The sequence below is a fragment of the Ascidiella aspersa genome, chromosome 4, assembly GCF_963924565.1.
Source record: "Ascidiella aspersa chromosome 4, kaAscAspe10.2, whole genome shotgun sequence".
NCBI lineage: Eukaryota > Metazoa > Chordata > Ascidiacea > Phlebobranchia > Ascidiidae > Ascidiella > Ascidiella aspersa.
Window position 1 is genome coordinate 25830641 of NC_139450.1, and position 24303 is coordinate 25854943.

The window sequence follows — 24303 nt, forward strand, 5'->3', positions numbered from 1 at the left end:
GACACTTCAGTCCTCGGCTAGGCAATTACCTTTATTGTCCAATCAATAAGCGCGAGTAGAATGAAGAATCCGCCTCAAACCGTGTACTATCATCTATACCAGTAGAGCAGCAGCCATAAACTGTTCGGTTTAAAATTCAAACAAGGAGGATTTTAACCCGGCTTGAAGCCATAGAAGGTAGTCAAGTCGGGTAACGTGAATTTAACAGCGCGCCTGGCCGTGTTAATGATGCCGCTTCTTTTATGTTTAAATGCAGGAGAACTAACCCTGCTTTTTTGTTTGCAAACGTGTTTGGTCATAATTTTTAGCCGGTACATTAGTCTTACAAGGACCCGAACCACAAATTGTGGAACTGTTTGCCGAGGGTTCATAAGAGTGCCGTTAAATTTTTCGTAGGAAAATAACCTATTCGGGTTAAAAGCACACAGGTAAGCATAAATGGCAAATGCACATTATTTGCTAGGTAATTGGCAGTATTATGTTATAATTTAGCTAAAAAAGTTTGAAACAACTGACCTGGGCCATAACCTGAAATACATTTTCTCATACAAACAGCACTTCATTTTATAATACTCTCCCAAACAATTACTAAACTAACAGCACTTAACTGCAATAAAACTGTTTCTATTCATTAAACAGGTGTTGGTATCTGCATGCTATTAAGTAGAATGTTAGATGTTAGTAATATCACCCACACATGCAAACAAAAGTTGTGCCCTAACCCGTCGGACGACGTTTGTCCGCACCAGGTTGAATTTGTCAAATATGAGAGGATTTCCTGAAACATCGGGTTGTGAATTTAGCGTCATCTACCGGTAATCGGTATCACACCTTTTGGTTCAGCTACCATTGGAAGACTATATTTGAGCTTTTTTAAGGTAGTAGGCTACACCTATATGTTAATAGTGTTACTGCCATCCTACTAGACTTTAATGTTTTGCAAAAATGGCTTGATATGGACATATATATATTCGATCAATAAATTGTATTGTCATAAACATCAATGGTCAACCAAAAAATATATGGAGCTTAGTTTCAGGGCTACGAAGCCGGTTAAAAATACCACAGTCCGACTCCGGACATATGTGCGATTTAGTGGACTAATTAGTTCGGTTTCGGTCCTACAAGCCCGTGTTTAACTCATTTATTTAGCTAAATTAAGGTGGATTTTCAGCAATCCGCCCAAAGGGGACAGGGATGTCATTCAATATTCATACACTCGCAATATGTGGTTAATTTTTTTTCCTCAAAATACTGTTCTACTTTTACAATTTAAATTTGCTCCCTTATCAGTTTCGAGAAACTTGTTTTTTTTTACTTGCGTCCCGAATCCGACTCCAGCGAAATAAAAGCCCCGAGCCCGAATCCCGAGTATACGGCTTCGACTAAGCAGCCATGCTTAGTGTGTTAGGCAAAAATTTGCTCCAAATCGAAAGGATTTACGATATAAATTGTTTAACACTTATTTTAAAGGACCTAAAGGTCATCAGTGGGAGCTAATTTTGTTAATCGTAAACTGCTTTAAAACTTGTCCAATATGGCTCTTCTGATAGTTGGCAGGTTACAAAATCTTAGTCGAGTTACAATTTATAAAAAAACGGGCAGAAATGTCAATCTAATTGCCCAACGCGAGATAATCGGCGATTGGTAGTTGTCCAAAAACGGCCGATTCGAAATGCAACACAAAGCAGAATCATTACAAACGGAAAAACCAAGGCAGCGTAGCAGGTCAATTGAAAGCAGGCGGAGAGTGTGCGAGGTCGGATGAATGACTTTAAAGTTGTGTCGAACACGCTATGGAAGAGCCTCTCTGTCCAAATTATTACCACCCTGAAACAACAAATAGGGGTGTACGGCAAGTAAAAGCTTTAAAAAATTATAGGCATTGTTAAATAAAAAAAAATTGTACGCCGAAGTTAGGAGTTCCAATGGCTAACTTCATTTAGATCAGCCTTTCTTAACCTGGGATAAATTTACCCCAGGGGGTAAATTTTCTCGTTTTAGGGGGTAATTTCAAGGAAATGTATTCAAGGTCAAACAATTTTGGTTCCGTTTTCTTTAACTAACATTTGTGAATTGGCTTCTCTGTATTGCTTACTTTCAAATCTAAAACCGACTTAACATGTTGAATCTGATATTCGTTGTGTTTAATCTACTACTTTACCAGACATTGAACAACTCGTTGCCATAATCAAAAGGGCGGCCGTCGCACTGAATACAACTTATATAATTTGTTACTTTCATTCTTTTAATAAATGAGGACCACTTTATATATTGGGGGTAAATTTGATATACATTTTTGTTAGGAGGGTGGAACATACATAAAAAAGGTTAAGAACCCCTGATTTAGATTGTTTTTACACGCGATTGGTCTAAAATTTGAGATCATTGCAAAAGCAATGCGAAGACATGCCTCATATGAACTAAATTTATTTCTGCTGTTTTTTTTCAATTTGTTTTGTTTACGTTAGGCTTGTACAAAAATTTCATTGAAGAAAATTGGTTAGCCAAAGCTTCGCTGTTACATACTTGCGCTTGGTATTGGCTCGTATCGAAAAATGATTGTATAACCTATAAATCAGGGGTTCCTAACGATTTTAAGGTCTCGTATGACTTGGACGCTCTGTACTGCCACGCGTACCACGTAACTCTTATTAAACATTTTATTCCGATCAATTTTTAGCCCAAAACTAGCATTATTTAACGCTATTTGTAGCTTAAGCTATAAAACAGTAGATGATATTTATCAAGAGCAAATAATTTGATATAATTAACGCTCACTGTCCCACAGCGTTGAACGGCTGTTCAAAGCAACTGTGCACATTGATTACAATTAACTTAAACTGTATTTTGATGTTCTTAATGATACGAAACAAGAATAGACTTCGGGAATTTATTTCTGTAAACAAAACAGATAAACAAAATATAAAGTTGTGAATCCAGATTTTTGTAAAAAAAACGGAAGCTACTCGTGTACCACCTAAATAACCTTCGTGCCACAGGTTTGGAACCTCTGCTATAAACGATAAAGTCATGTTTTTGGTACAATATAATTGAATAGTTCAGAACGTCATTAAAATGACTGATGCTGCAAAACATTCTTTTAGCTGCGAGGTGTCAAAAATATGTCAAATTAGTATCATGTGCAGTAATTTAAACATTTCGTTCCGTTTTAAAAAACACATATGACCTTTTTCAAGTAAAAATATAGATTACAAAACTTAAAGAGTAAACTCTAAACTAAAATAATGGATCCGGATTTACTTTTTATTGTATCGCTATTTTCATATCAACGTTAGCCTGCACAATTCAGAGAAATAATTAATTGAACATGTTTTCTTTATAATGGAAATATGATCTAACAATTCGCTATGTTGTTTAAAGTTTAACCAGAGAAACAATAGGGGCCGTCATGTAAGTTTACGAACGAGAACAACGTTTTCAAACTTAAAAAATGCTAGTATTTTTCTGAAACGATTAATAAAAATCTATGACTCACGCCGATTGCAACCCTGCACTGCCACTGACTGCGTTCAGAAACTTGCTGAAACTGTAATTATAACGCTGCATCAAACAGAGTTTGGTTACTAAATAATAAGGTCGGTGTTTAGTGGACGCGGCCTCACTGCGCTGCAATGCTAGTCTATTTACGTTTACATTTCGCCGTTCATGAGTATCTCGTGTAGGCCTATCTATAAAACGCAATACGCCGATGTTTTAGGTAAGAAATTTCTCAAATTTTACAACGACTAAGCTAATTGTAGGTGTTTGTTTTAGGCGTTAGTGCTGCTTTTAAAAAGCCTATTATTGTAGTAGCCTATAACCTGTAGTTGGATTCAAATTTTTTGTCAGCCGGTTCTATTACAGAAGTCATATATTTCAGCCTCTTCTGTTACAAAAAGTCATATTTTCAGAAAAATAATTAAAGTAGTTGCAAAACAGGATGCAACCCCAGGTTCCCGCGAATGTTACGAACTGCGAACCGGCTGAATCCCATCACTGCCAACAGCCACACTAAAAAGCAGCAGTCGCCTCGTGACTTTTTTTCAGACAAAACAAAAGGAAAACTACTACAATTATAAAAATTACCACAATGTACGACTGTTACGTTTGGCCTTGACCATTGCACATTTAAAAAAATAAACACCTGAGCTACTTGAAAAATCCATTGACAGTAACCAGTAATGCTAACCGGTTCGCTGATTTCATACAATTCCGCGAGACGGTTCTTTAGAACCGGTGCGAACCGGCTGAATCCCACCACTGTAGATATCTACGACTACCTACCACCAACCATCAACATAATCGCCTTTAACAATATTATTGCCACGATAAATTATCTCAGAAGAGTTTAAATGTTTTTTTTGTGGGATCCTAAAATCGTTGACTCACGCCAGTTGCAATCTCTCATTTCTGCACAGAGGAAGGCTTCTTATGCGTTCCAAGAAGGCATATGATTCCAGCAGTAAAACAACGAACAAAAGCTGCAGCATAACTTCCCGCAATCCGTCAAATGGAAGAATCCCGACGTCCGTTGCATTTCAGTTTTTACCAGACGTCAATCACGTGTGCAAGACATGCAGCCCTAGTTAGAACGGCACGTTTCTAATTTTGTGTGTTTTTCGCTTATTTTCGATTGTTGGCATTATTTTCGCGCTGCATCCGGCCTTTGTTGTGACTCGTTTTCTTTGTCGGGGCGCGTTTTGAAGCGACTAGAATTGTTGTGTTTTTGTGCAGAATTAACTTTTTGTAATTTTGCAAGCACTTTTTCCTGAATGCAATAGTCCTTAAAACTGCTAAAAGCGACGAAAATGGAATGTTTTTCCAGTGCTGTAAACACGTCAATTAGACATGACTGAGTCCATGTCAGGTCATTTGTAAATAACTTAAGCCCAAGCCAAGTATTTTTGAATAAGCAAAAAGTCAAGCCCAAATTCAAGCCACCAGTTTCTCAAGTCAATTCCCAGTCAAGTTATAATTAGAGCGAGTCAACTTCAATTTCTTGCGATAAGATTAAAATGTTAAACTACTCAAATTGAAAAACTCGTCCGTCCGATAACAAGTCAAGTCCCAACACATAGCAAGCAAATTGCTTCATGTGCAAAAATTGAGATAAATAACCGAATTTTGTAAAAAATGCGCTTTATTTTAACCCAAGTCATTTTTTTTCCAAAAGACTCAAGTCAAGTCGTTTACACAAAAGAATTAAAGTCAAGTTATTTGGAAACAGTTGTTTGTTATTGACTAAAGTCACTATACAACACTGACCAATGACTTACAAAAATGATTTAGAGAAAGTAAAATCTGTTAAAAATGGGTATAGTCTATATTGGTCAAATTAGTGGTATTCTGATAGTAAAGCAATACTCATTGTAAATACATAAGACACCTATCAAAATAATTTCTTAGTTTACCTAATTTGTATTTGGCATAGTAATATGCCCAATAAATTTGGAGATTGTAGTGACTTAATTGAATTAATTATGAATATTACTTACTCTCTCTCTCTCTCTCGCTGTGATTCGTAAATTCTATATTAGGCAACATTTGCTGTTTCCCGTAGTTTAAAAATTTCGTTTTCTTTTAGTTTGGACTTGACAATGACCACTCTCAAGTAAGTGACATTATGATTGGAGCCTAGCTTGAAAAACGTTTTGTAATCGTAAACTTCAAAACGTTTTCGAACCTGATTGAAAATTCACACAATGTTTTTTAACCCAAAAACTGGGTCGCCGACTATTTGTTTAATTTGTTAAAATTGATCTGATGTCTACGATACCTCAAAAATTAGTGAAAATTGCGGAAGCAAAAGGAACACATTGCTCATTTCAGTTAAATTCGAATTAATAGTTGTTATTTTGTCTTATGTTTCGTTCGCTTACAAATGTTCAGTAAATAGAAGTGGGTCGCAAACGTTTCGCAGTAAAAAAGGTTTAGAAGCACTTCCTATAGTTGTGACATGTCGGAAATAATGGGCTCTACTCACAACCATTTTCGTTCTCGACAGTCCACTTTTCACTGTAATAGAGCTTTATTTTCTTGGTATCGCTTCGCTAAGCGGCTAATGGTTGTTCATCATCCGCTTTGCTAATTCGTCTACTTAACTTACCATTTCACAACGAAAAGATCTTATGTAGGCCTATCTTCACACATAGCATTAGCCGCCGATACTTTGGGTGAGAAATTACTTATATTTTAAATACGACCAAGCTATTTGTAGGTGTCTGTTTAAAACTTTAAAGCGTTTACTATAGTATTTCTTAATCCATTTTAAAGCGTTTTGTTACTATAGTACTTCTTAATCCATTTTAAAGCGTTTACTATAGTATTTCAAAATCCATTTATTGAAGGATATACCCCTCATTGAAGGATGTAGCACAACAACCAACCAAATGATTGCCTTAAAATCAATATAATAAATTCATCTATCACAGATGGGTTTAAGTTCCGTTGAGTGCGTGACCATCAATTAGGTGGCTCTATACGTTGTGGCATTTGTCTACATATTATCTTATTCGTTCGACATGCCTCATAGTCATAGCTTTGACATGCATTGCATCACGTCGCATCCCCGTGACTTGTACTGGCACGTGACATTACGTCATCGATCGCTCGGTTCTCTGGTCAAAGTCCAATTTAAGGCAAACAAATTCTGAGTTTGCTTGGACTTTGGCCAGCGAAGAAATTGTTTCTGACGCAATGTTCTGCGTGCTAAAGAGCATGGAACCTTTCGTTTTGTAATGTCTTCAAGGCCACGTTAGCAAACACTAAGTAAAAGTGCTGTTCTGCTGAATGTGAGGCACTTTTCTACTTTGTACTTTGTACTTGCTATTGCGGCTTTTTTGGAAATGTTTCCAAATGTATGCCTATAAAATAGGCGTGCGCTTTGCTTTTTTGTGCCTACGGAAATATAATCTGTTATCGTCAGTTGTTTATCGTAGGTATTCAAGAACAGATTTTAAAACTGACTACAGGTCTATATCGCCCGTTTTAAAACTCCGGTGCCTATGTTTGTGATATAATTATGAATTTTTAATTTGTAGAACCAGTATTTTGTTGCTTGTAACGTAACGCTGTTTACTATACTAACTATCTGCTATGGACGATTTAAAGGCTAGAATGGAAGGATTTGATGATGACCAATGCTGGCCAGAGGTAAGTTGAAAGCATAACCCAAATAGTATTTACACACTTTGTAATAGTATTTTACATACCTATATACATACCCTGTAATGGTGTTTTACATCCTTTAATAGTATTTACATACCAACTCATACTGTACGCACCCTAACCAAAATAATGATAGCAATGCAGCCCCAGAATGAAAGTGTGGTAGGGTCCTACCAGCGTCGATACTTTCTGTTTACAATTTACAAGAGTACATATCAGTAATTTGAGCAATGCAAATTAAGTTACTTATTTTATGTTTGTAGCGTGGCATGTCAAGTTCAAATTTGAGATATTTGATGCTATTCGCTATTTATTGCTTTTGTGATTTTGCAGAATGAAAATGCGCTGTATCGAGTGGCAAATCTTCCCATCGTGAACTCTACCTGGAACTTCATGCACTCATACTACAGCAATGTTAAACAGACCTATCCCAAAGTCACCCCGTATTTAGAGGTATGTAATTATTTATAAGTGAGAGTTACCATGATTTTTTACCCAGGAGGTACCAGGTTTTACTGAGAAGTCAGATTTGTTAAATGTATTTACAAAATATATTGCATAACTCTTATAAAAAGCCAATATTTTTGTTTTCTTTGCCGCAAACTCGCAGCACATTTATTAAAAGGAAAAAATTGTATATACTTGGTAAATGCTATGTATAATAGTTACTACCAAAAACTTTGTTTATTTAATTATTAACTGCCGGAACTCTTTTCTGTGAGTAAAATTATAAAATAATATGGATTTAAGGTAGTTATAGAATAACACATCTTAATTTTTTTTTGATGAAATTTCAATTAATGTGCCTCATTCCCAAAAACCTTACAACAATTGCAAAACATGATTTTTCTGTATATCTTTGTATTAGGTTGCTGAGAACATTACATCGACGGCTGCCAGTATTGCTTTGACCACCTCAAAGCCAGTTGTGGACAAATACGGGCCAACCTTTAATGTCTACGCCAATAAGGGCTTGGATAAAATTGAGGATAAGGTTCCGATCATCCTTAAACACCCACAAGAGGTATGTCATTTTTTCAGTTTTATTTTGCTAGAAAACCCTTTTAATAATACAGACAATTGTGACCAATTTGATAACTCTCTTAATAAACTTAATTTTTTTTAAATATTAAAGCTTATCTACGGATTTATCAGTTTCTTTACTCAAGGTTGCCTGTGTTTTAAAATAAATCTTTCAAGTTTTTATCACCTATTAATGTGATAAACATACATACTTTTTTTGAATTTGACATTACTTTGGAAAACATATTATTTATAACCGTATCATTAAAGTGCACTGGTTGATAGGCAAACGTTTTTCCAAAATATACCTCTGTTGGCTGTGAATGAATTATTTATTGAAAGCTGTAATTACCTTCATGTCTCTAGTCAGCTACCAACTGGATTTTGTCAATACTTTTTGTTCTGGCGTTATTTCTGAATTAAAACTATTCAGGAGTTAAGAAAACTTAAAAAATAGGTTCTACAAAAAGAGTAAAAAAAATTACCCCCTATAATTTACCCCTAACAATTTACCCCTAGATTTTTTAAATTTGTTTCTCCAACTCTGTTGTGATGTATGAGTATTCTCAAGAGTATTTTTTAATTAATAGTAGCCCTATGAAAATTTGCCTCACAGAAAAAATAATTGTCTGCATCAATCTTTGTGTCGATTACTAATTTTTCGTGTACTTGCAGATTTACGACCAGACCAAGGACACAGCCAGTGGTCTGTTATTGGCACCAGTTGACAACGCACTCGCCACTACTGAAAAGTACGTAGACTACTACTTGCCCAGCGATGACAGCGATATGTGTGAAGAAAGTGATGAAGGTTTGTTGATGTTTATTATGTTTTTTTAGGAATTTATTTTACTCCTAAAAATATTTGGTTTTATAAATATCAGACATATGTGGTTCATGAGTTTTAACTGCATAATTTTGCTTGTCACCTGGAAATTATTGTAAATTGTTTCTAGATGTATTTTGAATAGCATTAACTTTTTTAGATGATGAAGAAGAATCTTGTGAACCAGTGGCAAAAGCAACCAGCGATAGAATTCGTGACATTTCAGCCAAGGTGAGTTAGGAAGTGGCTTTCACTAGCTGGTACAACATAAACTTATTTTATTACCTTGGCTTTTAGTTATTAAACATAAAAATTAACCATAAAAATTATTGGTTGTCTATATGGTGGATTACTTTAATCTAAAAAGCACCTCTGGAGAATAATGGTTGGAGGTTGTAGTAAGACATAGTAAGAATATTAAAGCCCATTCAGAAATAGGTAGGATCATTTTAAATGTTTCAAAAATCCCGAATCAGGTGTTAAAATCAAATAGGAGATACTTGAAGCACCTCATTTCAGCCTGTTTGGTTAAACTATTTAAATTTAACTTGATTTATTTGCTCTTAGGTGCGCAAGCGTTCCTATGAACAGGCCATGAAACGCTGGCAAGGAATCCACGTTCGCAGTCAAGAAGCTCTAAGCAGACTCAACTTCACTGTAGACCTGGTAACAAATTTGCCTTTTAAAAACTACATTTTTTGTTACCGATGGTTTACTGTATATATAATATAATTTTTTCTACAAGGCTAATTCCTAATGTCAGACTATAAACAATATTGCCTAAAATTTCTATGTGAACATTTTTGTCTGATAATTAGAATGATATATATGAAAGTTTAATATCGATAACACTTAATGCAAAATTGCTAAGATCGATTGTTACTATGTAAAATTAAAAATACATAAATTTTGTTTTATGTAAATAGTTTGTTCAGAAAAGAACGATTATCATTGTCATTGTATGGCAGTGTTTTTTTAAGAGCCTCGGCAAAGTCGATTTAATTTTTTATTCTTTAAAATTAAACAGTGTTTTTTAAAAAAAAATGAACAATTCCAATTTTTTTTTTACGAAAGTAAATTTAGCAGTGTCAAATAGCCCCATTGATCGATCCGATTTTTTTTCTGGTATTAGATCCAATACGCCCAGACTGGCCTGGCCACCACATCAGCAGGACTTCAGCACTCGGCCAGCTTGGCAAACGAAACCATCTCTGGCAGCCTTCAAAGTGCCCGCTCCAACTTGAACTCAGCCGCTGGCGCCATTAATCATGTAGGTTCCATTTTTGGGCTCAAGTGTTTGAGCAGCAGTTTTTCTGTATGTACACTGTCTTCAAAGGCTGTTTTATGATAAAGAGAAACACGTTGTTTGCCAACGATTTCACACAACTATTGACATTACGAACTTATAAAAATGATAAAACTAAGAGGCCAGCAGGTTATTTTATTAATTGATGCATGATGCTTGGGTCACCAACAATCAATATTAAGGAGCAAAATTAAAAACAAAAAAATATGTAAAAACATTTCCCCCTGGATCAACCCCCTTTTTAGCATAGTAGTTCTCAAACTTTGTCAGACTGTGACACATTAAAAAATTAAATTTGCTGCAAACTTTTTACAAAACTGTGCAATTATGTTCTTTACAATTGCCCTAATTACACGGCAAGGTGGTAAATGCCATAAGGATTTCAGTTATTTTGTGGATAGATCAAAGTCTCTCATGCTTGGCTGTATTCCAATTTGTAATACAAAAACATGTTTTGCAAAATTAAAAGAAGTTCTATGAAACTCTGGGCACGAGTTTGAGAATCACTGGTTTATGTTTACTGTGATTAATTAAATTTTATTATTTTACTAGAGTTAGTAGGAAACACCCTGTCTACAGATTATTAAATATTACTAAATGATACAATTTGTCTATTATATACCAATAAACGAATGTACTTATCCACAGCAACTTGAAGACAAGGTCCTTGTGCACGCCCAGAAGATTACAAAACAACTGAACGAGTCTTGCTTGCTGGCATTCCAATACATTCGGGCTTCTCCGCAAATGCAGCACCTCTTACGAAAGGTACAAATACTTGCAATTCCTGTATCTGGGGTATAAAATCAGTCTTGTATTTTGAAATGACTCAAGTCCGAGCCAGTTCATTGGTAAAATAACTAAAGTCCCAGTCAAGTCATTTGTAAAATAACTTACGTCAAGTCCAAGTCAAGTCTTTTTGAATAAACAACAAATTAAGTACCAGTCAAGTCATAATTAGAGCAAGTCAATTTCTAATCAAGTCATTACAACACTGTAAAAAACAGTCCAAAACAATGATTTTAGTTTTAACTCAGATAATTTATTTTGTACTCAAACTACGATACCAGAGTGAGTCTTTAAAAGTCTTTTAAATTTTAAATTTCTTCGAATTGATTTCCCTATTAAAAATGTATTTTAATATGTGTTTAGGAAGTGCTGTTTTAAAGTCAACTTTTGAGATATATGTAATATGTTGACCATGTAATTTTAAAAGTTTATATTAAAAAACATGGAAAACACAAGTCGGATTTTAGGCCTTTAAAAAGCTAGAAATTGTCTATAAAAAGTCTTTGAACTTTTTTCATAATTTTCGTTTTTGTTTTGTTTGGCAATCCTGGTTACTGAACTGTTTAAGAAACTTTTTTTTTATAAACAGGTAAAATCTAAAAGTTAAAAAAACAAATCCAAGAGTTATTTACAGCATATAACATCAGAAGTTTGTTGATAAGTTCAGTTGCATCCCGGCTTTCGACACTAACAAATTAATAAAATAGGAACGTTAACTAAATGTTTATTCCTTTGAACATACGCCTAACCCGATGCCTTGTCGGGTGCTGGTAGTCTCATATAGTCTTACTCAAGTGCCAGATCCAACTCCAGCAAAATATACCGACTCCGGCACTGAAATATTTTAAAAGTTTAAATGGTTGTTTTCCTCAGTCCTCGTGATTTTTTCCATAGGCCGTTATCACCAAAGAGACCACAGAAGAGCTTTACTCGACTTTTGCCAGCAAGACATCCATCTCCGATATCTCGGCTTCTCTGATCGCGTCCACCCGAATCAAGATCAAATCTGTCGAGGACAGTCTTCTTAACATTCTGGACAGCCTCGCCGAACAACCACCAGTTTCTTGGCTTGTAAGTACAAAGCACACTGCATGCTTGTTTGCCTTATTTCCCTAACCAAGCTTGAAACCTAATTAGCTCATTCCGCAAAAGGATCAATTCAGTACTGTTATGACTGCTGCCAGGTTTTTAATTTAAAGCGTAGCAAATCTGAATGATAGTTCTCGATTCACTCAAAACAGCTTTTTATGCTTAAACGACAAATTTTAATTATTTTTGACTTTAATAATAACATGTAAAACGCTCTTTGTGATGTCGGGTAAACTTAAAAGTGGTTTGTGATTGATTGGTATAATTTGCCTGATGACAGTTTTACTAAAACCCCAGAAGGATTGGTTGCTGTGATAAATATGATATTAACACAAAATGCGTGTTTAATGGTAAATGTGAGAGCGACAAACTAAAGTACCTTTTTAGTAAAATTCAGAAGGATTAAATACACAGATGAATCGACGTTCTGCCTTTTTCGGGGGAGGGGCCTAGTTAACCACCAAACCCAATTTGGTCACGTATAATTCTTATACTAAACTTTGGCTAAAATTGAACTTTTTGGTGTCATGTACCTAACCTTTTACTGCTTGTCCACTAAATGCATTACGTACGTGTGTGGGAACTGGTCTTTTTGGCGAAGCTGTTTAAAATAAATAAATTATAAATTTCAAACGACTTCTGGTGGAATGAAATTTTGTGCTTTCAAGTTTGGTGATTGGGGTTTGCTTTTTTAACCTCGTAGAGCCCGGATTGCAATGTGGACCCATTAGGTGGTATTTTGATGGAAGAAATTGAAGCCCAGTTGTATGGACGCCCGGGTGACCATGACGATGGTACGTCAAATGCATGCCACTAATTCCTTTTAACTGCTTGCTAGTCAGGGCTGTTTTAGGTCGTAGTGCTTTGTTGTCTGTGATAAGCCATACCTTGGAAGCTAGCTTCTATCGTTTATTTTGGTTTAGGCAATGTAATTTTTCTTTTTACCGCGCGGCGTTTTGTTGTAGTATTTGTAGTGCATGAGCAGTAGAACTAATGCATGTTTGTGGTCGGGATGTTGTTGTACTGTGATTGTTATTATTTGTGGAGGCGTGAAAAGGCCTTTATTTTTAAAATAGGAAGGCTTGTTATTACAACACAATAACCCCTCACTTGTTCCTTTAAACAATAATAATCAATGTGTTTCTTTGTTTGCTTCATACTTGATTAATCCCGGATCTCTTTGTTAAGTTTTCTCGCTTTACTCAAACGGCCACCTTTTTTTTAATGAATATTAGAAAAAAACGTATAGGTGTTGATTATATTGTTCACAGCTCTTTTCTAGCGAAGTTCAGCATTGTTTGTAAAGTACAACGACACAAAAAACTGCAACATGTATTTGCTGCCGTTCTTTTTGTACTTATACCTTCCCGGTGCTAGAAGTATGCGCTGGAAGCTTGACGAGAAAACCTAACCATTATATAGACGACTAGGGATGTCCAATATTATCGGATTGGGGTGATACGTGATGCCAAGTTGCAGTATCGGCACTCGTCCGATACTAGGGTGGTATCAATGCTGATCCGATTCCTAATCAATATTTGAATTTCGGGCATAGTTTATGATCCACCACTGCGATTTATACTTTGAAATGTAAATTTAATAAAAATAGTATAGGCTAATAAATGGAGATATCTAAATTTCATACAAATTTGAGGCAAATTACCTGGATGAAATTGTTTTCAGGCGTTTCAATCTTATATATTTTGATCGTTTGAGCATAGCAATTACGTAATATCGAATTAGAACGCAATGCTTATTGTCCAAAATATCGTGTGTCAAGTATCGGACATCCCTATCACAGTGTGGCCAAACTGCGTCTCTTCTATTTTTAGAATAATGTAAACAAAACGATATACCTCCTGTTTATGTGTTTGTTATTTATGTTTTGTTTATTGTTTGTAATAATTCATTGTGGCAAAACAGTGTTTATCAAATAAGACCCGTTTAAACTAGTTCACACTGTAAAGCAGTGATTCCCAAACTGTGTACCGCGGCACACTAGTGTGCCTCGAGAGATTGCCAAGTGTGCCGCGAAACTTTTTGTAATTTCGAAAATAAATTATTTGTATTACTACACATTAATTCATATTGAGACATTTACATATAGTTTGTCATGTGTTAAGGGCTATAGTAAAATGACTCCATTGTTGTTCTTGTTAAAAGTGTGCCGCAAAATATTCAAGATATAGGTTTATTTAGTGTGCCGCGAGCCAAACAAGTTTGGGAACCACTGCTGTAAAGTAACATTGCAGTGTTACTGCATTAAAGAATCATATCTAAAAAATAACAATAAAATTCATCATGTGGCCAGAGCCCACTCTCAAGTGTTAACACAATATAAAAGTTAGTCCATTGTGCGTCTCTTTAAAGTCTTTAATTTTCAAAATGCGGCCTTGCAGAAAAGTTTTGCATATCCCTGATCTAGAATCGAGCAGATGTAGCCTTGATGACCTTCTTTAACCATTTTTTGTGTTTTTTAGATATCGCGCAGAGGCATCCGCGCAGAAGATCGTCGTCGTCAGACAGAAAACAAGGCTGAAGAAAATCAAAGTCAGGAGCAACTTTAGACCACTACTACTGTACAGTGTTCATTGGCTACAGACTAACAATATTAACCAAAAAAGTCATCGTTCGTACAAATTTTAAGCCTGGAACTAAAGAGTTGTCCGAAACTTAGTGTTGTGTCCTAAAACATATATTCGATATTAAGGGTGAAAAGAACTGTCGTCCGATTCGATACTAGATGACCTCATCACTATAGGCTTCATTTAATTTCTAAAACATTACGTTTCAAAATGAAATCATGAAGTTAACCACTTTATTTTTGTATCAGTACTAAAACCATCCTAAAGTATCACAAAATAGGGATACCTCTTAACATTGTATTGTCGGACATCCCTACTTTAAAGTTTTAAACCATTAAGTATATCCACTGAAAGTTATTTCCGCTGCTGTTTTTTAAATATGCAGGTTTCGTTTTATTTCTGCAACAAACTTGTTTTCAATGTATTTTAATGTGATCCATATTTTATAAAAGAGCATGCTACGTTTTCTGTCTTCATAATATTCTTGTTATCATTAACTATATTACTATTCTAGTTTTGTAGCCATTCGTGTTTCGTCGTTTACCTGTAACTTCTTGCTTGGTGAAATGAAATTGGGATGTGATTTTTGTAGTTCAATAAAACGTCTTGTCCAAATAACACATTTAGTGTCCTCCCGACAGAATTATTACAACTGTAGACTTTTAACTTGAGCTTTTGCAGAACTGAAATGAAGCACCCTGTTTAGAGTCCGAAGAAGTTAAAGACAGGCATTTTTAGCGGCCTGCTTCTGGAGTCCAGTGTATAACAAAGGTACGTGTAAGAGACTTCGGTCTAATCCTGTTTTAAGTAAAATCTACAGATTTTTTTTTTGGTCAGCGTGGTGGTAGTTATATAAGAAGGAAGTGTAGCCTAGGCAGTGTTGTTAGTGTAAAACATATTTAATAAAATCTAGCTGAGCAAAGGTATGCGTGTAGGTAACGGAGATCAGGATCATATTCATTTTTTCCATGTGTGAAAGTGCAGCTCGTTGTGGTTAACCAAGTAGGATATGAATCTATTGGTCTCTGACTGGTTTGCCTCCGCTTATCTACGCTGATGCATTTTAATAAGCCAAACTCGCTTTACAGGACAATCTTCACATTTAAAAAAGTATTAAAAAAAAATAATTACTGTGGGGGTATATTTATTCTTAAGGCATTTTGTAAAACCGTACTATTTCATAAAAAGCATAGTAACATATTTTAAAGAAGATATACGCGAATATAAATAAAACATCCGACTGCTGAAAATACAGTTCAATTCAGTCAAAGGCGACGAGATGCTGCTTGCTTTTTCGCGTACAAACCAGACGTCAAAAAATTTCGCGCTTACGTAGTTAAAACAATTAAATAATATGGGAAATGAAATAATTAACCTCGTCGTGCCAAATTTGTACAAGAGGTGGCTGGCCGGATGATTTACATTGGCAGACCAAAGCTAGTTTTAAATGAACTGTCATAAAGATATAACATTGTCTTTCCTAAGGATTTGAAATAAGATCTGGATTACCAAACTGTGTTTAATTATATTTACTTTACGTTGATTTAAAGTCGCTGAAGTTCGATTCAGCCGAACTAGGGTTCTTTATTCCCAATGCTTGGCAGGCGGTAAGTTATTTATCTGACCTTTAAAATAAACTAGATTTAAGAAATGTTTTCTTTAATTTATAAGTCTTTCTATCTGTTATTAGGCTTGTAATTTATGATTAGTTAAGTTTTTCAATATGCAAATAAAAAAAAAAGCTTTTGTGTTACAATATTAATTTAGTTTGTGTTATAGTAATAATTTATGGACTGCTTTATCTGCGAGTCTGCGAGATCACCAGTTTAAAGTGTTAAACCAGTAAAAATATTTATTTAAAAAAATAGGTAACAAAAATGTATTTTTGTGCATATCATAATTATTTATCTTAAGTAATAATATTTGCCGTTTGCGCAATGAAAACTAAAAACACTTTGAAAATACAAAATATTCTTCCGTCGGACAAAAAACTTAAAATTATTTTATTTTATTTTTTTGTGTGTAAGATTTCTATGAGTCATGCTGGCATTTGAGGTCGCTAGGGTTACTGCAAGCAACGCTAGCATAGAGTTTGTTTTGAGTGCTACTTGCTAGGCTCCACTGTTAGGAATTGATAACTTAGTATTCTAGTTTTAGCTTATTTTATCAATGCTGATTTACTAGAGTTAATATCGCAGTTATAGTTATTCATGAAGTAATGAGCTGTGGTGTAAAATAGCGTTAACGTTACAAAATAAAAAGGTTAACTGGCTAAAGACTGAGAGAAGTCTTTCTTCTTACAGTTTCTACTAAAATAGTATAATTGCCAAAGAATGGCATTTTGATTCCTCGATAAATGCCTATATAACAGATTAGGAGATTGGTCTAGGTTATACCACATTAGTGCTATGAAATGCAGACTATCTTTGAGTGATGTTTAACAAATTCAGATCAATATGTTATAATACACTCCAAGAGAAATTCAAAGGTGAAATTCTATGTACGGCGTGTCTTGAAGTACCTTGTTGCAAAATGTAACTTTTAAGCTAAGCATAATTGTCCCAAGGTTACCGAAAGATTAGAAAATTGTTTTTTCTTGTTTACAGTCAGATGTTTTGTAGGTACGTTGATGTGGTTCTCACATCCAATGCTAGATAACGTAGCCTATTTATCCAAATTTTAAGTGTAGGCCTATTATTTTTTTGAGTAGCAGAAAAATATAACAATCAAGCTAATGGCGAAATATTGTTGATGTTTATGAATTAGATGCTCTTTACTTTCATAAATAGTTTTCGACGTTTCGACGCCATATACGCGATATTTTTACGACGGAATGAAACATTTACCGAATTTTTTTACTTTATTTTCACTCTGCGTGGTGCAATGTTTCATCACCTGATGACACTTCGTATTTGTCTATAGACTCTTGTATGTATATTTTGGACTTTAAATAGTTCGTTTAAAGGAGAATAGCGAATTACTGAGTGATGTTAAGGAACCAAATATGCGACCTATGTGATATAACTAATTATGCATCAGGGAAAGAGTATACAGAATTTATTTTAATGACAGACGCTTGTGTGCTACAGTAGTATAATAGGCCTAAAAATCAATACAAAATGTAGACCATGTTCGTAGGGCCATCAAAACAGCATTGATGAATTTAATCAATAATTTGGCGGAAATGTAGATTAAGCTTGACCTCACCATATGTCATTCAAAGGATAGCCTACACCTAATTTGTTATGTTTATTAACAAAAATAAAAGTAAAGCTCAATTTCTGTCACATAGGGACCCCAGCATTAAATTATGAATACCTAATTTGAAGGAGACCAATATTAGACTAAGAACTATACAACCTCTCCCCCAACAACTTTCTACCTAACCCCAAATCTTTATTCAAAAATTTATAAAAAAATGCCAACAAAAACTACATCCTTAACTTAACTTCTAACCACATCCATTACCTATCCCTTATCCTAACCAAGGGCAGTTGTATATTATTATTAGGCATTTAGTTTTACTGTGGATGTTGTGTTTCAATATGTTATGGACCTAGTGGTATGGTATTATTATGGATAAGTTCGCTGTAGATACTGTTGCTTTTTTAACCTTATTGCGTTTTTCTTTTCAAGTACTTTGTTTAAATTTAGCAAAAAATTCCAACATTTATTTAATATTTGTGGTAAAATTACACCCGGTCCTTTTTCATGTCAGGCGACAAAACCAATATCTTGAACTATCTCATCAGACGCGAGAAGTTCGCCTTGATCTTTTGTGTGCTTTGTACGTCGTCCTGCGGTATTCTGTGCAAGTTGGGACACGCTGCGTTTATGCCACTTGCCTTTGCCGTCGATGTTATTGTGCCTCGAGTCGTAACTCCGCCGGCAATGTACACGTTGCCATAATAACATTCTGATCCAATGTCGAAAGCCTAAAACAACACGTTTGCGTTTACATACAAAACAAAAATGGCTGTATCGAAATCTGAAACGTGTATACTATACGCGGCAGCAATGCGGGTGAAAGAAGAAAGTAATCTGTGGTTTAACTAGTTCAATTACCCACTTTTCCGGCATCCTATATTTTTCTGACCTATTAACAAGTCATAAAAAAGAAACAAACACACGCCTTAACTCGTAATGCTTTGAATTCTTTGTTGCAATGTTTTGTCTCACAACGAGGTCACCAATGACGATAAGTCGATCGAATGTTAGCACAAATCATCATCCGATTATACGACGTCCATCTGCCCTACAATTTCACGAAAATTAAGATCGTCACTTTCATAATCAGATCGACCCCAAACCATAAAAGCCGCTCTTCCTCATTTAGTTTTTATGATATTACCATTTGTCGTGTTTTTGTTTTAGCTATATGAGGTTTGGAGAAAGAGATTTATTTTATTTTTTCGCTTTTGTTAGATTCTTGATGTGTTTAGAATCTCTAGGGTAGTGTACCAGTGATCCAAAATTGGTTTCTGAGAAGTTGATTCAGGGACCGAAAACCAACTTTTTTGTCTTGAAAATGCAAACTCTTAAAAGAAAAGAATCAAACAAAATGTATCTATTTAACTTCGCATTGTTTTATTTTTATTTGTGCCTGTTAATTACCATAAAATTGCAAGGGGTGAGCCAAGTAAGCTCCTTTAAAAAGTTTGGTCATTACTTGTCAAAGCTCAGCGTCTTTTAAATTCATTTAGTTATTACTGTATAAGCGATACAAGCCGGAGCACATCCTTGTCATTGTGTTTGCTTGGCAATAAATCGTTTGATAGCTTGTGTACCCTAAGTAGTTTGTATGAGTAGTGGTGATTGGAATGTCAACGTAATTATTAGACCGTGTTTTCTAAATTTTCTTGGTAAAATAATTATATGGTCCTTTTAAGGAAAAATATTGGATCAGCCAGGTGAAATCCCTTAGTAGTATTGCTGGAAAAAGCATTTACGAAAGCACGCTTCCACACTGCGATAGTTAGTCCTATAGCTTTTAAATATTTTTTTTTAGTAGATTAACGTAACCATGTTTCTTTTGTGGCAAATTTAAAGTGAAATTCGATAGTTTGAGTTAAACAATATTTTTTGCGTCAGGATTCCACGTGCAAGATAGATTGTTTTCTGATCGTACAAATGCCTATTCGCAGCTGCGGCTAACGTCAGAAAAGCGATTGACGTGCGTAGTGCGCCCTATTGATCTGCAGCAATAACAAACGCAGCTTTTCGAGGTACGTTGTTTTGAGGTGTTACGGTAGCTAAAGTAGTACATGATTGTACATTTTCGAGAACGCTATTGAGATAGAGCTAAGTGTTGACGGAATCATTGGCTTTCGTGTGCTTTAAAGTTGATTTACGCGTTCCAAGGTTGATTATGGTTTTCTTCCAACATTATATATATAGCCTACAGTACGCTTTACAGTTCATTTATTTAAAAACACTATTTGCTGAAATTCAGATTTTGTTGAAATTCAGACAAATAATACTAACTATCTTTGGTGTAAAATTATAATACTAGAAATGTATAACTATAGGTGCACTTACATTTTGACACTATAGAGTCGTATAGACCAGCGGTTCACAAACTGAGGTCCGCGGACCAAATGGGGTCCGTACAGCAGTTTTAGAGGGTCCGCAAGGAGAATTAGTCTTTTAAGTTTTTAAACACTAGTCTATGTTTTAAACATTATCTGTCATCTTTATTGTCTTTAGTTATCCTTATTATTCGATCATACAGCGTGTTTTATGATGTCTATTGTGACATCATAAAGCATCTATTATGCTGTACTACCTGCTATCAGCGAATCGTTCGCACTAGTTAGAACAGGGTGGTCCAAACCCAGTTGCAATTTCAGCCAAATTGAACTGGTTAATTAAACCTTTTTGCGCGAAATGATAACGTCTTTGTAATTTAGCGATTGGGGAGTATGCAACATCTCTTTCACGCGAACATTCTACGCTTATAAAATGCAGTCTTCTAATTAAATTTTTGTCAAATACGCAAATTTTTCGCGCTTCGCGCACACCAGTTTTCCCAGTCTTATAACATTCGATTTTATTTGCGCACAAGTTCAACGACAGAAGCAAGTTTCTGGAGCGTATCTGTCTTTCGATATTACGTTGTGACGTTATCTTTAAACATTTGATGCCTCGACCAAACGAAAAACGTTGATCCGCTCCTGGAACGCATTTAGCCTACTTTATGTGGCCCGCAAAGAATATACCAGAAATATTGTGGCCCGAGATGCAGTCAACTGTGGACCACGATGCAGTCAACTGCGGACTTAGTTAGAAGGTTGTTACATTAGAAAGAATCGTGACTGCACTAGTGTACTACTAGAAATATGGGTCAACTGACCCTGGAAATTTTATAGGGCCGCGAAATATCAAAATAATTGCAACGGGTCCGCCAGGCAAAATTTTTAGAAAAGTTTGGGAACCGCTGGTATAGACAAACTAAAAAATACCCGGTTAAATTGGTAACTGGACAAACACTGAAACTGCTTCAATTTGAAAAAAAGTTGCAGAAGCGTTAATATTGGTGTGATGATTAATTTGCTTTATTTATTGATGTGTAATAATATTACTCGTGTAATAGTTGGATTGTAAATGATTGGCCCGTTGCTGCTTGAATACAATACAGCACGAATATTATCCAACAGACCAAGATATCGCACTAAAAAGAAATAAATTGTTACTTTGTTTTCTTTTAATATGTTATTGATATAAAGTTTCGTTTGGTGTTCCGCAAAATCAGTTTAATATTAAGTGTTCGGTGGCTTAAAAAAAGTTGATAAACACAGGTGTAGGGCGTATCGTTGCTAGCCAAACAATCTCGACAAACCAGAGTATTTCGAATGTCACTTGGCGCGAGCGGCAGTACTTTGTAAGTGGCGTTAGGCCTATTACTGAATGACTTGGTTCGGAAATCAACTCGACTTGTGCTCGAGGGCTATTGCTGGTGCTTTGAATAATTTATCCACTCTACACTACTAGTACCGCAATAAACACAAACCCAGCATGCGCTGCTGGCACTCACTAGCTTGGATTGACATGGTCCAGCTGTCCCATGTTGGTTTGTGACGGAAATTCTATCGAAAGATGAAAAGTAGCTGCTGTTTATTTTATGTTTCACCTTGGCGGGAGTTGTTTTGCAGGTGAAAAGTCGTTTACTGATGGTCGGATGGGAAATTTGTTTTCCACAAATTGGTGCGTAAAACAATAAAACGTGGTGGAGTGTTTTAAAGTTAAACTGTACTTAAGTTTTGTTATTACCAAAAAGTATTTTTCTTGTTACAAATAGGCATTCAGGTAAGCATTTTAGATTTGAATGTACACTATGGGTTGTTTAACCTATAATGACATGGTATTCACATATAACAAGGGTTTTAAACTGAATTCCGTGTTTTTTTGTCATGTAATGCTGAAAATGTTCCGCGAAAAGGTTCAAGTACCACCGCTGATCTAAACTATGACAAGTCTGTATTGTGTTTTGATACGGTGGTTTTCAAACTATGTGCCGCACAACAAAAGTTAGGGGCGATTTAAATTAGTCTGTTTAGATTTTAAACCAGACAATACGCTTTAAGAACTCAGCCGTGGCAGTTATAATTTGCAACAATAAGATTCCATTCCGTTTTTTTCCATTAGCTTTGGTTAGGCGCAAAAAGAGGCTTCTACTTTCTTTAATTCCCAGTTCGCGGCACATTAGGCGGCAAAAAAGTTTCGTCACGCACCATTGTGCCCGCGTGCGTCAGCGGAGACTGTTGTCAAATCAGGCGTGTCGTTTTATTTTGGCCTTCGAGGGTCTGGATTCGTACAAGTCTGTCTCAGAATGGCCCCTGGGCTTTATCAGGTTCCGTTATAGTTCCGCGTAGCCTGATTAGCCGCTGCAACAACAAGCAGCAGTTTACAAAATCTAAACCGATAAATTTTGATACAGTATTGCGTTGTTCGTACAGTAAGATTTTGTCACGTTTGCGGATTCGAAGTTGGAGGTTTGTAAGAATGATGGCAATTAGGTTGGCCAAGTTGTGCATTGTCAGGTGTCAGGCATTGTGCGATTAAATACTAGATACAAGGTTAGCAATAGTGAAACAACAGTCGCGTTGGTGTGAAATCCATATTACAAGCGGTGTAATAATAGTTAAGATACTTATTTTACCGATACTGATATCTTAGGCTAAAAGCACTGCCGATCCGATCCGTAAATAACTGACGACATTTCCATGGCCAAAAGGCAAGATCGACCAAACTGAAAAGCGTAAACGTTATGCTTTCTGGGTTAAAACAGGGCTGTAAAACGTAGCTTATTGTTAATAGGCTAATTTCTAAAATGAATTACCTTTTAAGGCGAAAAACGTTTAGCTTGATCGCAAACACGGCTAAAATGATTAAATTAATTTGGTATTGAATCAGTACCGACGCCACACTATTAAACACGTGACATCAGGTATCGGTACCGATTCGATATTATCGTACACCTCCGGTGGTGTTGATAACCGTCGTTATAAAGAGGGGTGCCGGGAAATAGGTATAGCTATAGATGTATACGCGGCATTAAATTTTAATCGCTCAAGTTCGTCGCGCGCACGAAACAATTGGCGCACTCTGCCTGATGAATAAGCAATGAGTCGCGGGCGTGGTCTGTCGTAACCCGTCCATGCTTGGCAGTAATGCGACGCGAACACCATTCAAAGGGGTAGCCGAGCCGATAATACAGCTTCCTGCTATATGATTTTTCAGATAACTTGAAACAATTGCGCTGAACAGGTGTAAGGGTTTGTTACTTGAAAATAAATTGATGCCTTATGAAAATTGTACAGTGTTCGGGGCTTAGAAGACAAAACGTTCACTGTTAAAAGTTAAGGTAGGTTTTTGCACAGTGTAGTGTTTTTCAAATGCCTGCGTTGGAGACTTGTTCAGTGATAAGCTTGTGTAAATTTTGCTTAATATTTGATGCAATATATAGCAGGGGTGTTCAACTCAAACATGCCGACGTGGCAATTTTAATCTTATAACTTCTTCCTGTGCCAAAGTTTAGCAACTATTTTTTTTTAAGCATCCAAAAATAAAAACAATATAGTGTTATAATATCAGCAGTAATTGTTTGTAGTCGTAATGCTGGGGTTGTTTTGTATCGTGAATAAACAATGACAATTGGCTGGATAACAAATTTATCTTTTTTGACAATTGGCTGTATTTTTGGGGGGGGGGTTGCGTGCCATTTTTTATTAGGTCGCGTGCCTTATGTTGGACACCCCTAAAATATAGCTATATTTCAAGAGGAAGGTTTGTACGTTGTGCGTCGCTTGAGAAAAAATGCCTACTGTTTGCTCAAGTAAAGATTTGTCAATTTTTTGAAATTGGTGAAGAAACTCTTCTGATATTTGAAACGAGTTTAATCTCAGTCGTGAAGCGTTTCCTCAAAAATGACGCTAACATATTAAATGCCTTATTGCTTGTATTTCAACACACATAGAAATAACCTAGTGAAAAAAAATTGAGTAGGCTACGCGTTT

At 35.6% G+C, this 24303-nt stretch overlaps 1 protein-coding gene across 2 annotated transcripts; it reads left to right on the forward strand.

The window, feature by feature from the left end:
• The first annotated feature begins 6844 nt into the window (after positions 1-6844).
• Positions 6845-14948, forward strand: LOC146157169 (perilipin-2-like). 2 transcript variants are annotated; one of them, XM_083386567.1, is made up of 11 exons: positions 6845-7155; positions 7504-7623; positions 8039-8194; positions 8869-9004; positions 9180-9250; positions 9587-9685; positions 10152-10289; positions 10974-11093; positions 12009-12185; positions 12907-12997; positions 14684-14948. In XM_083386567.1, the coding sequence occupies exons 1-11, from the start codon at positions 7099-7101 to the stop codon at positions 14740-14742; spliced, it is 1224 nt and encodes a 407-aa protein (XP_083242693.1). In that variant the 5' UTR covers positions 6845-7098; the 3' UTR covers positions 14743-14948. The 2 variants fall into 2 exon arrangements, with proteins under 2 accessions (XP_083242693.1, XP_083242694.1); XM_083386568.1 differs by lacking the exon at positions 12907-12997 and having other exon boundaries at positions 6850-7155.
• Positions 14949-24303: the final 9355 nt, after the last annotated feature.

Excerpts from the sequence above, each read along its gene's own strand:
- LOC146157169 (XM_083386567.1), top strand. The coding sequence starts at position 7,099 with ATGGACGATTTAAAGGCTAGAATGGAAGGATTTGATGATGACCAATGC. Across the intron at positions 10,290-10,973 it reads CCGCTGGCGCCATTAATCAT|CAACTTGAAGACAAGGTCCT; the intron begins GTAGGTTCCATT and ends ACTTATCCACAG. Across the intron at positions 12,186-12,906 it reads AACCACCAGTTTCTTGGCTT|AGCCCGGATTGCAATGTGGA; the intron begins GTAAGTACAAAG and ends TTAACCTCGTAG.